The 16,048-nt window shown below is 34.8% G+C and overlaps 1 protein-coding gene across 3 annotated transcripts in view; it reads left to right on the top strand.

The window, feature by feature from the left end:
* DCN (decorin) overlaps positions 1-14,910 on the top strand; it is a 36,883-nt gene extending 21,973 nt beyond the window's left edge. For all 3 annotated transcript variants that reach the window (NM_001009082.1, XM_016922601.3, XM_009425970.4), the window contains exons 4-8: positions 1,933-2,146; positions 3,263-3,376; positions 7,258-7,351; positions 8,660-8,798; positions 14,184-14,910. In NM_001009082.1, the coding sequence (NP_001009082.1) occupies positions 1,933-2,146; positions 3,263-3,376; positions 7,258-7,351; positions 8,660-8,798; positions 14,184-14,378 (756 nt within the window). In that variant the 3' untranslated portion in view covers positions 14,379-14,910. The remainder of the gene's footprint in view (positions 1-1,932; positions 2,147-3,262; positions 3,377-7,257; positions 7,352-8,659; positions 8,799-14,183) is intronic.
* The last annotated feature ends 1,138 nt before the right edge of the window (positions 14,911-16,048 follow it).

The following is a 16,048-nucleotide window of genomic DNA, read 5'->3' as shown; positions in this document are numbered from 1 at the left end:
AAGACCTACATAAATGACTTTGGAGAAAAAAATCATATTAAAAGTCAGGTTTTAAAAACATTTAACATAATACAGATTTTTCAGATCATGTTTAATACATTTAATTATATCACAGTTTCAAAATGGTCTTCTATGGATAGGAATTGAATATCTCCTTTGCGATTTTCATTAGGCATCCACAATTTTGGATGTCTTGTAATGATATATGTCACCTCACTCCACTCAGCTGGCTCTGGCTTTTCCCTGATTTTTTGTTTGTTAATGTCAATTTTTTTATGACCTTAACTCCCACAAGTTTTTGAACTTTTGATTATTAATCGCAGTGTGTTAGAATTGTGTATCAATCAACCAATGCATCTTTCAGGATTAGTTAAATGATTATGTTACTTAATAAGAAGTTTTAATTCATCGAGTAATGTGAACTATATGAGGATATACATATATTAATTAATCAGCTATTACCTTTAGAAAACATTCTTGCATTTCTGAGACTAAAAATACTCGCTTTCCTATTATAGGTCCCCTTTTGCCCCTCCACATTTTCATATATGCGAAACATATACTATAATTGAAAATGCAAAATTAGACCTTAATAAGTTATTTTAAGTTCCTTATAATTAGTTAATAAAGTGGCTTGAAATAATAAAACCATGTGGTTTTGTTAGACATACAGATAATTGAAAAAGAATAAAATAGTCCAAAAATAGGCCTAGCAATTGTTATAAGCATAATAATAATGAATTAGAGGTAATTTCTTATATAAGGAGAACTCAGAAATAAAAATCAAATAATTACCCAAAATATTAACGTATTTGTCATATAAAACCTTTACACATAAAAAAAGGCAAAAAAAAATCAGGAGAAAAATATGTTAAGGCTCTCTGTGTCATATTGACCATATCTTTATTTTCTAAATCAATTATTAACCTATATTAAAATTTAATAAACATGAGAAGTATTTGTGATCAAGCAATCTCCTCTCTCCAAAAAATACAATAAATGGTGGGAAAATAAAAAAAAATAGTTTAACCTTTTTAAATGACAAGGAAATACAAAGAAAACAAATGAGCTACAACATGATATTATTTTGGCCATACTCTTAAGAAACATAATATCAAATATTGCAAGGCTACGGGAAAATTTTAGTTACTTGCATTGCTGGTGATAGCATAAATTGGTATCATCCTTTTGTAGCGGAATCCATGTTCATGATCAATGAAGATGGACTTTTAAGTTAAAAAGCTGACTGCGGGATGGATGTCTGTGGCATTGATTATTTTCAGGTATCTAGGGTCATTTCAATTGTTAGCAGTATTTATTATTTAAAAATTACGTATATATATACACGTACATATACATACATACATGTCTGTGTGTGTAGAGTGCATGTATGTTTATGTATATATTATATATCTTATTACATTTCCCTTCTCTTCATTCCTGATTTTCAGGTCCTCATATTATAACTTTTTTTTTTTTTTGAGACAATCTTTCCCAGTCACCAAGGCTGGAGTGCAGTCGTGTGATCTCAGCTCACTGCAACCTCTGCCTCCCAGGTTCAAGTGATCCTCCTGTCTCAGCCTCCCAAGTAGCCGAGACTACAGGCACCCACCACCACGCCCAGCTAATTTTTGTATTTTTGATACAGACGGGATTTCGCCATGCTGGCCAGGCTTGTCTCGAACTCCTGGCCTCAAGTGATCCTCCCACCTCAGCCTCCCAAAGTGCTGGGATTACAGGCATGAGCCACCGCACCTGGCCTATACACTTCTTAAGTAAAGAAATAATACTTACTTAATTTTTTTTCTGATTTCTTGCAATTTTTTAGATTTCTCTGATATCCCTATGAATGGAATGAACAAACATGCCCTTGTTTTACATGTATGTGGAAGGTTTTGGATTTAAAGAGATGTTTTTCTTCACTATCTACAGGCATTGATTCTTGTCAACAATAAAATTAGCAAAGTTAGTCCTGGAGCATTTACACCTTTGGTGAAGTTGGAACGACTTTATCTGTCCAAGAATCAGCTGAAGGAATTGCCAGAAAAAATGCCCAAAACTCTTCAGGAGCTGCGTGCCCATGAGAATGAGATCACCAAAGTGCGAAAAGTTACTTTCAATGGACTGAACCAGATGATTGTCATAGGTACAGACATTTTTATAACTTTAAGACCAAAACTCAAGTTTTTATCTTAAGAGATTTCAACTGGGTTTTAAGTGCAGGAAGGTAAATTAGCTACAAGCTACATGCCTGGAGCCTATGTGATTTATAAGAACAGGGCCAAGAGAAATTGGGATTTTGAATCTGGACCTTACAGTGATGTTTTTATGTATGTCCTTGAGTATCTGAGAATATGGAGAAAACCCTAGGGCTGAAGTTACCCTACCACACACACAATATGCAAAGATGAGTTTAAATAGTGCTTAACTACAGATATTTTGAGATACCTTTCCGTTTTGGGGACCTGTTGTATTCTAAACACTCATAAATCATTTGCTTTAAAAATATGTTATGGCTGGGCGCTGTGGCTCATGCCTGTAATCCCAGCACTTTGGGAGGCCGAAGCAGGCGGATCACGAGGTCAGGAGATCGAGACCATCCTGGCTAACATGGTGAAACCCCATCTCTACTAAAAATACAAAAAATTAGCCGGGCGTGGTGGCGGGGGCCTGTAGTACCAGCTGCTTGGGAGGCTGAGGCAGGAGAATGGTGTGAACCCAGGAGGCGGAGCTTGCAGTGAGCCGAGATGGCCCCACTGCACTCCAGCCTGGGTGACAGAGTGAGACTACGTCACAAAAAAAAAAAAAAAAAATTTCTCTAAACATATAGTAAAAATTGTAATTTTATTATTGGCTTATAAAATGCTAGATTGAAATTCTTTAACAAAATTTTAAAATACCTTAGGAAAATAATAAATAACGTAAGATGGGAATTGTAAACTTGCTTTAGTTGATTTCTGGGCAAACCTGTGTATGCATCTTAAATAATTTTATTGGTATTGCTTTCACTAATAGTCTTTTTCATAAGTCATTATTATTCATAAGTCATTGTCTGTTTGGCTTTTGTTTGTTTTAATAAGGGAAATTTTTATCCTATTTTGCTATTCTCCTGAGGAGCATGCTCTTTAACTTCACTTTTGTTTTTTAGTCAAGTTGATATTAATCCCTATTTCTTTATAGGTTGCTTGCTGAAACAGATACTACAGTGACTAGTAATATCCTAAAATTTCCTCTAAAAGCCTTGCACTTATTACATTTGTAGAACTGGGCACCAATCCGCTGAAGAGCTCAGGAATTGAAAATGGGGCTTTCCAGGGAATGAAGAAGCTCTCCTACATCCGCATTGCTGATACCAACATCACCAGCATTCCTCAAGGTGATAGAAGATTCTCCAAAACATTTTGAAAAATTTAAATTCAAAGGCTTTAATTAAAAAAAAAAAAATCTTGTGGAAACTGGAATTGTCACCTAAGAGGCCAACCTTATTTCCAGCAAATTCTCTATTACTGCTAGTGTTTCATCCAGTGTTTATATTTCCAGCAAATTCTCTATTACTGCTAGTGTTATATCCAGTGATTCAGTCTGGATGACCACGGGGCCATCCAGGCTCACTGTAGAGATGGGTAGACTCCTGTTAATGTCTAGTTTAGGACACAACTTAATGCACAGTGATTTTATAATATTGTGAAATCACAAAGAAAAAGTACATTTATTTAAAAAATAGCATGCCTTGGTGTTTGTAAAAAAAAAAAGATATATGGGAGTACCTCTGAAATTGATCCAATTTTTACCTTGAGTCTGCAATAGCTTAGGGAATTTTTTTTCCTTTTTAAGACACTCCAGTTATTAATATCTGAATGATAGTGGTAGTTGTGTGTTGTGAAGAGTGTAGATTTTGGAGTCAGTTTGCTTGAGCCCAAATTACCATAAAATGGTTCAAAGACTTTGAAAAAGTTATTCATTTGTCCTCTATCTCTTTATCTGTCAAGTGGAAGTAATACTGCTATCCACTTCATTGAGTTGTTTTAAAGTTAAATAAATAATTAGAGAAATATTTAGCATATAGATAAGTAGGGAATTAATATAACTCTCTATTATGCATTAAAAATGTTCTGAACAATCAGTATATGTAGGCGATGTACCAAACACTTAAGACAGGGCAGGGAATAGGATATGCTACATGCCTTTAGGAGCTTACTCTCTAAAACCAAGCTAGACAAATACACAGCAATGACCACATAGCCACAAGGGTAAGTTCATTGTTCCAAGGGATTCCCAGGAGAGGCACAAAAGCCAGTCTTTGTGAATTACAAAAGGCATCAGACCACCAATAATAAATTCCTCTAACTTGCAGATCGTCCCTACTCTGGGTTTTTCAGTCTCACAAAAGCCCTCTATATTATCTAGTTTTCCCCTCAGTCTGTCCCTTTCTCAACTTAGATGCCTTGTTCTTGAGTGCGTACAAAATGTAGACATTTGGCCACAGAAAACACCAGTTGTCCTTTATTGTTCTTTTACAGAAATTTCAACTCCTGAGAGTACATATTCCATAGGATGCTTTCTTACCACCCCTTGCCCTCCTCCTAGTCTTTTGAATACAGAGCATGCTTTTGACTTCCTTAGTAGCAACTACTGGCATAGATAGATACATAGATGATAAAGACTGATTTATAATTCATAAAGCACTTTCATGTTGAGTCTCCAATTTGTTGCATGTAACAAGTAATCTTTTGCTATCCCCAGTGCAGGAATGAAATATTTATATCTCAGATAGATATAAATTGGGGATTGATATAGATAGATAGATAGATAGATAGATAGATAGATAGATCTTATTAAAATTCTTGCTGAAATTTATTTCATGCAGCCAGATGACTTACATTTAGCACAATCTCAGACTTTGCTGTCCCTCTTAATGCATGCTCCAAAATATCCTTCACTGATACCTTTTATCATTTCATGATCTCTTTTCCTTTACTTTGCTATGTCTTCTATCTATCCCAGGTATTCTTTCCTCATCATTTATAGCTTGCTTTTATTTACTACCGCTTAATAGAAAAGTTAAGTAACTACAATTTATTAAGCATGTATTTAGTTCCGGGTATCATGCCAAATGCTTGTCATGGAGTCTTCTATATGATTCTTACAACGTCCCTATATAGTAGGGTTATAATTCCTGTTTCATAAAAGTGGAAAATGAGGCTTAAACAGGTAAAGAAAATTGTAATTAAGTTCTTGGAGCTAGGAAGCGGCAGAGATGGAATTGTGTGGTGCTGATGTCAGAACTCGTGTGTTTACTTATTTCACTCTGTTGGCATATTAAGTCCTCCTTTCTATTCATCGTTATGCTTATCTAATACATGATTCCACCTTGCTTAGGCTGGGATACCTATGCCTGAATATCAGCAACCTCCTGGTGATATTTTCTCCCATCACTCATGGAAATGGAAAGGCAGTAGAAAGTAGTGTAGAGACTATAAAAATCATACTCTTAGATCAACCTGGGTGAGAGACCTAACTCAGTCATTTAGTTGTACTGTGACTTTAGGATAATTATTCTGCATTTCTATAACCTCAGGTTTGTTAGATGTTACATGGAGCTATTAATAACCCTGTCTACTAGGATTATTGTGAGGATTACTCTATAGAAGTAAGGCTTGTACTGTACGCGCAAGTACTTGGCCCAATGTAAACCTCAATATATTTTATCTTAAAAAAGGAAAAGAAAAAAGAAAATTTAAAATAAATGAACAAACAAATAAATAAAAGAACTGGAGTATGGGTTCTTTAACTCGATGCCACAGTTGCAGAAGCTAATGATGCACTTTACAAATTTGTCTATCTCAAACCTATTGCAAGGTTTTCTCCCATAGTCAAACTTCTTCTTAGCTATAACTTTACATTTGGGAAACTGACATCCCAAAAAGGGAGACACTTTGAAACTAAGTAAGGCCGATGGTTGTGATAGCAATTGGTGTACTGGAGGCACTGCATTAAAAAATATACTTTTTTTGCATTACTTTGTAATTACTTTGTAACTTTGAGTCTTATTTCTTTAACTGTGAAAAGGGATTAGTGACCAATAATTTATATTTTGAGAGGCTTAAAGGATTTGAAGTAGGAAAAGTGCCAAGGTCAATGTTCGGTGCATAACAGACATACAATAAATAGATGTTCCTTTTCCTAGCAGCTCTAACACAAAATATGCTACCATAGGAAACTAAGAATCATTTTCAAGTCAAATATGGACTAAACTATTTTATTAAATGGACAATATTGACAGAATTCAGTGTGATGTGATAAAAATTTTAGACAAAATGAAACCTGTGGTTTTTCAATTCTGTGTCTTTATAGACAAATAGCCAAGACTTTCTGCCAATCAGATGTTCTTTCTACACTTAACCAATTTGCTATTTTCTCTGTATCTATTGCTATTAAGTGGAACAATATGTTATTTTAAAAGCTGTATAAAATATAATACAGCCTCAGATGCTAGGAGGAAATGAAAATAAAATATTTAAACTTTTATATTTATAATACTCGATCTTTGGAAATCACAGCCATGCAAGTACTATCTAGAGGTTTAGTGGGTATTTTGGATCTAAAATTATTACCCCAGGTGCTCCACATATGGCAGATCACTTGATTATAGACCTCTCCACTCCTTCTGCATAAACATTCTGGATTTAATAGGCATAAGTAAATGTTAGCTGTTTCTACACAGACATTTTGCAGAGGTATTTGATGCTTTTATGGAAAAGTCAATTAAGGCTAAGACCAGCACAGCATATCAGTGTTAATTTTTAATGATGCTCATTAATGAAATAGACAATTAAGTTTGTACATGGGTTTAATTTATACGTAATCTCTTCATTATGGTTCGAATAGTGACTTTCCCACTTTATAGTTACTATCTTTTATCAACGTCAATTTTAGCCCATTAACAAAGGTGGAAGAGAATAATGAGACTCAGCGTTGACTTCAGTTCTTCTATTCCAAGAACAAAAATTGACTACATGATAGAAATCATCCAGGTTTTTGTTAAAGTCAACCTAAGAGAAAAATAGCAAAGGCTTCCACTACTTCCAAAAGCACACATTATTATAAAAGGGATGAAAAAAAAAGATAAGTAAAGCTGATTCTTTGAAACTGTGTGTCTTTTAGAAAATTGATGGCATATGTCTTCTTTAAGTCTGTCCACATTCTGTACTTATAATGTTTATCTGCTAATTTAACATCTTTAATTCCACATTCCAGGTCTTCCTCCTTCCCTTACGGAATTACATCTTGATGGCAACAAAATCAGCAGAGTTGATGCAGCTAGCCTGAAAGGACTGAATAATTTGGCTAAGTAATTATATTCTTTCATGACATTCTATCAGAACAATGGCTAGGTATATTAGTGCTTATATGATAAGAATTATAAACATGATGATTGATTTTTGAGTGTACTACATTTCACTGCTGTTGTTGTTTCTATAATCTCAAACTTCAGCATATCCAATTATTTCTTGAGAAGAAGCCAATGAAATAGTACCCTTACTAAAACCACCAAGATCAGCTTCATATTTTATTAATACTATACTGTTTATAGATTAGTTATATTTTATACACAAAGTGTGTGATTAAATCAGTATGTGCATTTAATATGTTCTAACTTATTTGCATCAAACAGAAAGTTAAGTAAATTATAACACAGTTGCTAGAATTTGAAAATGCATTAAAATGAAATCTACCAAGACAGAGAAATATTGAGCATCACACAAATTACTATTTTAATAATTATGAGATTCTCTAACCCCCTCTTCTCTGAAAAGTTTAAAATAAAATATCTCTGGACATTTAATGTAGATCAACAAAAGAAAAGCTTTTGTTGTTGTTGTTTTTGCTGGCCCTTCTTAATGATTTTTTTTTTAAATAAGTGATACTAGTACTTGTCCTGGTTTCAAACATAACTTCAATCTGGCAAACGTTTTCACTTGTCTTCAAGGAACACTATGTTCTTTTTGATCTGTACATATTGCTGACTGTCCCTACAGAGAAGCACACTATCATGCCAGATTTACTCATTCCTGTTTTTATATATAAATTTCATGGTGGATAAATAAATATAAAATATATCTTTGAATGTGTATATATATATATATGCATGTGTGTGTGTATAATCAACTCCTTTACTAGGTAAAATATTCTTTGATGGGAAAAGTGGTTTTTGATCCATGAGACCTCTGTCCCTCACAATGCCTAGCATAATATCATGCACATAATAAGTTTTCAATAATATTTGTTTATTAAATATACAAATAAATGTTTGAATAAGTGAACAGTTTTTAAAAATAAACTATTAGGAATATTATGTTCCAATATTATGGTTGTCCATAATTTGATGTTGGAACTTAGGATATTATAAGGAATAGGAGACTATGTCCAATCACGTTCTGTCAGATGAATCTCAAAGACAGTAACTTTGAGCCGAGACCTTAACAATAAATGGACTTTGTCCAGGCTCAGAGAGGTTGGAGAAAGCACTCCAAGAACTGGGAAGAGTAAGTGCAAAAACAAAAAAATGTCCTTTCCTATAGACTTGATTAACTACACAATGCTTGTAAGAAAGGCATCCATGTGTGGTGTTTGCTTTCATTTCTGCTTTCTGTTGCAGGTTGGGATTGAGTTTCAACAGCATCTCTGCTGTTGACAATGGCTCTCTGGCCAACACGCCTCATCTGAGGGAGCTTCACTTGGACAACAACAAGCTTACCAGAGTACCTGGTGGGCTGGCAGAGCATAAGTACATCCAGGTAAAGCAAAGCCACTGCTTATGTGAGGAATATCCAAAAAGCAAGACCCCCACCCTGATTATGGGATGCTGGGAAGCAGGAAGCTCTTCTTAGAAGTTTTTTTTCCAGAGTGTCTTAGTTAGAATTTCTATGACAAAATACCATTAAAAAATTAAGCACAATTTACATTAGCTAGATTTCAATAAAGTTTTTGATTTAGAAGTATGGAGATGAAACTTAAAGTCTTCTGTAATGCTGATATTTTTTTCAGTAGGGGTGGTGGTGTTGGTGCCATAGTGAGTAGGGGGAGTTTGAAGCCACAAGTAAAATAAAAATTCTTTTTTTTTACTGTCATTAATTTTAATTTTCAAATTATTCAAGAATTGACTGGAAAGAGCTTCTTTGGTCTAGCTCCTGATTCTTTTTGACATGGCCTCATCATTTTTCTTTATTTCCTCTAAAAAAAAATGAGATACGTTTGCAGAATGTGCAGGTTTGTTATATAGGTATACGTGTGCCATGGTGGTTAGCTGGCCCTACTGACCCATCCTCTAAGTTCCCCCGCTCACCCCCTACCCCCTGTTGTGTGTTTTGTTACCCTCTCTGTGTCCGTGTGTTCTCAGTGTTCAACTTCCATTTATGCGTGAGAACATGCAGTATTTGGTTTTCTGTTCCTGTGTTAGTTTGCTGAGGATGATGGCTTCTAGTTTCATCCATGTCCTTGTAAAGGACATGATCCCATTCCTTTTTATGGCTGCATAGTATTCCACGGTGTATATGTACCACATTTCCTTTATCCAGTCTATCATTGATGGGCATTTGGATTGGTTCCATGTTTTTGCTATTGTAAAATAGTGCTGCAATAAACATTATGTGTGCATATGTCTTTATAGTAGAATGATTTATATTTCTTTGGGTATATACCCAGTAATGGGATTGCTGGGTCAAATGGTATTTCTGGTTCTACATCCTTGAGGAATTGCTACACTGTCTTTCACAATGGTTGAACTAATTTATGCTCTCACCAACAATGTAAAAGCACTCCTATTTCTCCACAGCCTCATCAGCATCTACTGTTTCCTGACTTTTTAATAATCACCATACTGACTGGCATGAGATAATATCTCATCTCCAGCCACAGGGAATCATTAATCTATTTTATCATTTTTGTTTGTTTCATAGACCATAGTTTTGTGTAGATTCCGGGAATACTTTAACATCTAGAAATTTTATAATTTTAACTCCTGTATTTGGTTTTATAATCTAATTTTGAGATAATCCTAGTATATGATATGAGTCTAATTCATTTTCTGTATGTGGATAGCAATTGTCCCAATGTCATTTGTTGGAAATAATATTCTTTCTCCAATGAATTGTCTTGTCACTGTTGAAGATCACTCGATCATAAATGTAAGGGTTTATTTCTGGACTTTCAATTCTATTACATTTATCTATATGTCTAGTCATATGACAGTATTATACCCTTCAATTACTGTAGCTTTTGATTAAGTTTTGAAATTAGAAAATGTAGGTTCTCCAACTTTGTTCTTTTTTTTCAAAGTTATTTTGGCTATTCTGGTTCCTTTGCATTCCATATCAATTTTAGGATCTACTTTTTCATTTCTGGAAAAATATTCTTGTAAGGCTTTGAAAGGTATTGTTTTGAATCTACAGATCATTGGGAAGAATTACTATCTTAATAATATTGAGCCTTCCAAGTCACAAACAAGGGTTATTTATATCTTCTTTTCTTTTTCTCAACAGTTTTTGTCATCTTTAGCATACATGCCTTGCAATTCTTTTACTACATTCATTGTTTTTCATTCTTTTTGATGTTGTTTTGAATTGTTAATTTTTTTATTTGTTTGTTGCTAATGTATAAAAATACAATTGATGTTTATATATTGAGCTATCCTGGTACTATGCCAAATTTGTTTTTAGTTGCAGTAATTTTTGTGAGTTCCTTTGGATATTCTATATTCAGGATATATTATTTAAAAATAGACAGATTTAGTTATTTTATTTGGATTCTTTTAGGTCTCCCCCTCCCCCACAACCCACCCTTTGCATTGGCTGGAATCGCCAGTGCAATGTTGAATAAAGGTGATGAAATTAGACATCTTTGCCTTATTTGCTAGTTTAGGAGGAGGGAGCATTCATTTTACCATTAGTTACGATGTTAGCCACAGCTCTTCTCTAGATGCTCTTTATCAAGTTGAGGAAGTTCCCTTCTATTTCTGATTTACTGAAAACATTTATTATGAATTTTTTTCTTACATGTTTTTCCTGCTTCTATTGAGATAATCATGCGAGTTTTGGCCTTTATATTTTTGATATAGTGTATTACATTGATATTACTTTGATTGATTTTCATATGTTAAACCAATTTTACAACCCTGAGATAAATCATGTTTGGTCCTATAGCATGAAATCATTTTATATGTTGTGTAATGTAGCTTCCTAATATTTTGTGAAAGATTTTTTGTCCATATTCATAAGAGGTATTTGATTACATTTTTTTTTTCTTATGATGAATTTTGTCTGGCTTTGGTCTTAGAAAGTATTGACCCCATAGAATGAGTTTGGAATCTACTTTTATTTTGTTCTACACAGACTAATACTTACGTCTTGATATTTTCTTCTCTCACTTTCAATATTAACCATAAATTGCTCACCAAACACCCCTTCCTTTACTTGCTAATCACTACTGGAATATAGAGGATGGTAAATGACAACAAGAAACTTCCAAAATATGAGAATCATAAACCATACATATAAGTGTTGCTTTCACTTTAATATTCCTTGTTTCTGTTTTTATATGACATCTACTAATTCGCTTTTAAGCCCTTACAAAAACAAAGCCGTTTTCACCAGCACATGAATGTGAATGTCCTAGTGGGTAGAACAATATTTCAAGTTTTTTTTTTTTTTTGAGTCGGAGCGTCTCGCTCTGTCACCTAGGCTGGACTGCATACAATGGCACAGTCTCGGCTCACTGCAACCTCCGCCTCTCGGGTTCAAGAAATTCTCCTGCCTCAGCCTCCCGAGTAGCTGGGATTACAGGCACGTGCCGCCATGCCAGGCTAATTTTTGTATTTTTAGTAGAAACGGGGTTTCATCATGTTGGTGAGGCTGGTCTTGAACTCCTGACCTCATGATCCATCCGCCTCGGCCTCCCAAAGTGCTGAGATTACAGACATAAGCCACCACGCCCAGGCTTTCAAGTTATGTTTTAAGGGAGTACTTCATAGGTTTTATAGCTCACTTAAGATCTTGTTGGTGGCGGGAAGCAGTGGCTCATGCCAGTAATCCCAGCACTTTGGGGGGCTGAGGTGGGCGGATCACGAGGTCAGGAGATCGAGACCATCCTGGCTAACATGGTGAAACCCCCTCTCTACTAAAAATACAAAAAATTAGCCGGGCGTGGTGGTGGGCGCCTGTAGTCCCAGCTACTCGGGAGGCTGAGGCAGGAGAATGGCGTGAACCCGGGAGGCGGAGCTTGCAGTGAGCCGAGATTGCGCCACCGCACTCCAGCCTGGATAACAGCGCGAGACTCCGTCTCAGAAAAAAAAAAAAAAAAAAAAAGACCTTGTTGTCTTAGTGTTATATTCTAACCTTGCTTGTATGATTTCAGAGAAGTTGCTTCTTGACCTACAGAACTCATATCCTCAAAGTGAACTGTAAACTCATTTCTAACATTCTTTGTATAAGTCTGGTTTTTAGTGACCCTAAGAAAATCTATGGCCAAATTACCATTATCTTAAACATGATTGTAAAACATAATTCAGAAAAAAAAACTCTGATTAATTATATTGCACTGTATTCAAGTAAAACGTATTACGTAAAATACGTATTTGTTAAAACTTCCTAGGTCTATTTATTCTAAATGCTGTGATGCTTAAATATTTAAGAATTTCTTGGAGTTTGTGATTCTTTATTTCAATTCCAGTACTTTATGCTCTCTTTTTCTTTTTCACTACACAGCACTTTCTCATTCTATATCACTTTGTTCAAAGGTGTATATATTTTTTGTCCGGAAAACATAATATTTCATGTAGACCCAATATAGTCATGTAGACCTGATATATGAAATAACATTTATTCATTCAACACATATTTATTGAACACCTGGTCTGTTCTAGTACTGGAGATATAGCCATAAACAAGCAGAACCATTCTTGTCTCATGGAGCTTTTACTCTAGAGGAGAGAAACAAACAATATCAAATAAGCATAATATGCTACATATTGATAATGCTATGAAGAAAAACATGTAACGTAATTCTGCCCCAGAGAATGGCAGAATGGGATGGTCAGGGAAGGTCTCTCTGGTCAGAAAAAACGACTTACATGAGGCAACAAGCCTTGAAGACACCTTAGAGATTATTCCAGGTTGAGTAAACGGTGTTGATAACTTAAGAAGAGATCATGCTTTGTACATTAGAAGAGCAGCAAGTAGACCAGATGACTGGCTTTTACAGTAAGAGAAAAGGAGGTCAGAGTAGAAGGATGTCAGATCATGTAGGATTTGTAGGCCCCTTTGAGAACTTTAGATTTTATTATTCTGCATGAGATTGGAAACCACTGGAGTTCTGAGGCAAAGAACATATAATTTGGTTTACTTTCTAAAGCAATTGCTCTGAGAGCTTAAAAAAAGAATAAAATTTAGGAAGGCAAAAGGGGAAGCAAGAATAATAATCAGGGCAACTTCAATCATTTGGAAGGAAACAATGGTGACTTGGACAAGGTTGTCGGAGTAGAGATGGAGAGAAGAGCTAGATTAAGTGTACATTTTGAAGGCTGAGCTAGCAAGATTTGTTGTTGATTATGTAGAGAGCATAAGAGAATTGGAGCTCAAGGATAATGACAATGTATATAGCCTGAGCATCTGAAATGATTGGCATGCAATTTACTGAGATGAGGAAGACAAGACTAAAGAAGGGAAAAGCAAATTTTCAAAAGGAAAGGAGAAATCAAAAGTTTAATCTGAGAAGTAGTCAGTTATTCAAAGTGGGGCCTGTTGTGGTGGCTCACGCCTGTAATCCAAGCACTTCAGGAGGCTGAGGTGGCCGGATCACTTGAGGTCAGAAGTTCTAGACCAGCCTGGCCAACATGGTGAAAACCCAACTCTACTAAAAACAAAAATTAGCCGGGCATGGTGTGTGTGCCTGTAGTCCCGGCTACTCAGTAGGCTGAGGCAGGAGAATAGCTTCAACCTGTGAGGCAGAGGCTGCAATGCACTGAGGTCATGCCACTGCACTCCAGCCTGGGTGACAAAGCAAGATTCCATCTCAAAAAAAAAAAAAAAGTGAAGGATTAAAAAATAATAAAAAGAATAAAATGTTTACCTGAAGGGCCTCAACATATTTAGAGAATAATACTTATTTTCTATCGTTTCATGTTGTAGGTTGTCTACCTTCATAACAACAATATCTCTGTAGTTGGATCAAGTGACTTCTGCCCACCTGGACACAACACCAAAAAGGCTTCTTATTCGGGTGTGAGTCTTTTCAGCAACCCGGTCCAGTACTGGGAGATACAGCCATCCACCTTCAGATGTGTCTACGTGCGCTCTGCCATTCAACTCGGAAACTATAAGTAATTCTCAAGAAAGCCCTCATTTTTATAACCTGGCAAAATCTTGTTAATGTCATTGCTAAAAAATAAATAAAAGCTAGATACTGGAAACCTAACTGCAATGTGGATGTTTTACCCACATGATTTATTATGCATAAAGCCAAATTTCCAGTTTAAGTAATTGCCTACAATAAAAAGAAATTTTGCCTGCCATTTTCAGAATCATCTTTTGAAGCTTTCTGTTGATGTTAACTGAGCTACTAGAGATATTCTTATTTCACTAAATGTAAAATTTGGAGTAAATATATATGTCAATATTTAGTAAAGCTTTTCTTTTTTAATTTCCAGGAAAAAATAAAAAGAGTATGAGTCTTCTGTAATTCATTGAGCAGTTAGCTCATTTGAGATAAAGTCAAATGCCAAACACTAGCTCTGTATTAATCCCCATCATTACTGGTAAAGCCTCATTTAAATGTGTGAATTCAATACAGGCTATGTAAAATTTTTACTAATGTCATTATTTTGAAAAAATAAATTTAAAAATACATTCAAAATTACTATTGTATACAAGCTTAATTGTTAATATTCCCTAAACACAATTTTATGAAGGGAGAAGACATTAGTTTGTTGACAATAACAGTACATCTTTTCAAGTTCTCAGCTATTTCTTCTACCTCTCCCTATCTTACATTTGAGTATGGTAACTTATGTCATCTATGTTGAATGTAAGCTTATACAGCACAAAGCATACATTTCCTGACTGGTCTAGAGAACTGATGTTTCAATTTACCCCTCTGCTAAATAAATATTAAAACTATCATGTGACTTCATGTAATCAGGCTGAACATTTCTACAATTACTAGATGTATTAGACATAAGTATTTTCTTTAGTTAAACCACCCATGTTAGAAATGTTTTCTGTAGAATTTATAAACAACTATCAATGCAGACAATTTAATAAGCCTGGGGATGATTTACTTACAGTAAACATTTATCAAATTGTACATTTGTGCTATCAACAATTAATAAGCAAATATGTGAAAATAGTTTCTGTCTTCTATGAAGTTAGATATTTGATGGTTAAAACCCCTATAAACCATAGTTTCATATGGGAAAAAATAATTGAAATACAGTGTAAATTTAAGTAATTTATTAAGTATAGCAAATAATTGAAATATGGTGGACTAAATTTTGTCACAGAAATATATGCAAGTTATAGTAGTGGCTCACATGAGAGGTAATCAATTCTGCTAATAGTAGCAGAATGAGTGCAGTGGAACATGAAAAACTTGAGGAGATAACAGTTGAGGTGGGTTTCCATAGATGCATAATAGTTCAAGAGCAAGATTTGGTGGGGAGGCACTATTCAAGACAGGAACTAAGTTCAAAATCCAAGACGTATGCTGGGACACACCTCTGACAGGTTGGCATAAAGGAGGCTTAATCAAACTATTTTTCTTCTTCTGAAACAGAAGCAATAATTTTCATTTACATTTGACATATCCCGAGCTAATATTAACATTAGGGAAAGTTACTCTTTTCCATCTTTCCACATTCTTGCAGGACCATAAAATCTGAATTTTCCTGTATTTTTAATAAGAGGGAAGAAACCTCTCTTTTTCTTCTCTTTTTCATCTCCCAAGAGATCCTCCTCTCATGACTACAGTTGAATAGGTGGTTTCTATTGGAAGACAT

The sequence above is a fragment of the Pan troglodytes genome, chromosome 10 (assembly GCF_028858775.2).
Source record: "Pan troglodytes isolate AG18354 chromosome 10, NHGRI_mPanTro3-v2.0_pri, whole genome shotgun sequence".
NCBI lineage: Eukaryota > Metazoa > Chordata > Mammalia > Primates > Hominidae > Pan > Pan troglodytes.
This window is presented reverse-complemented; position numbering and strand designations above follow the sequence as displayed.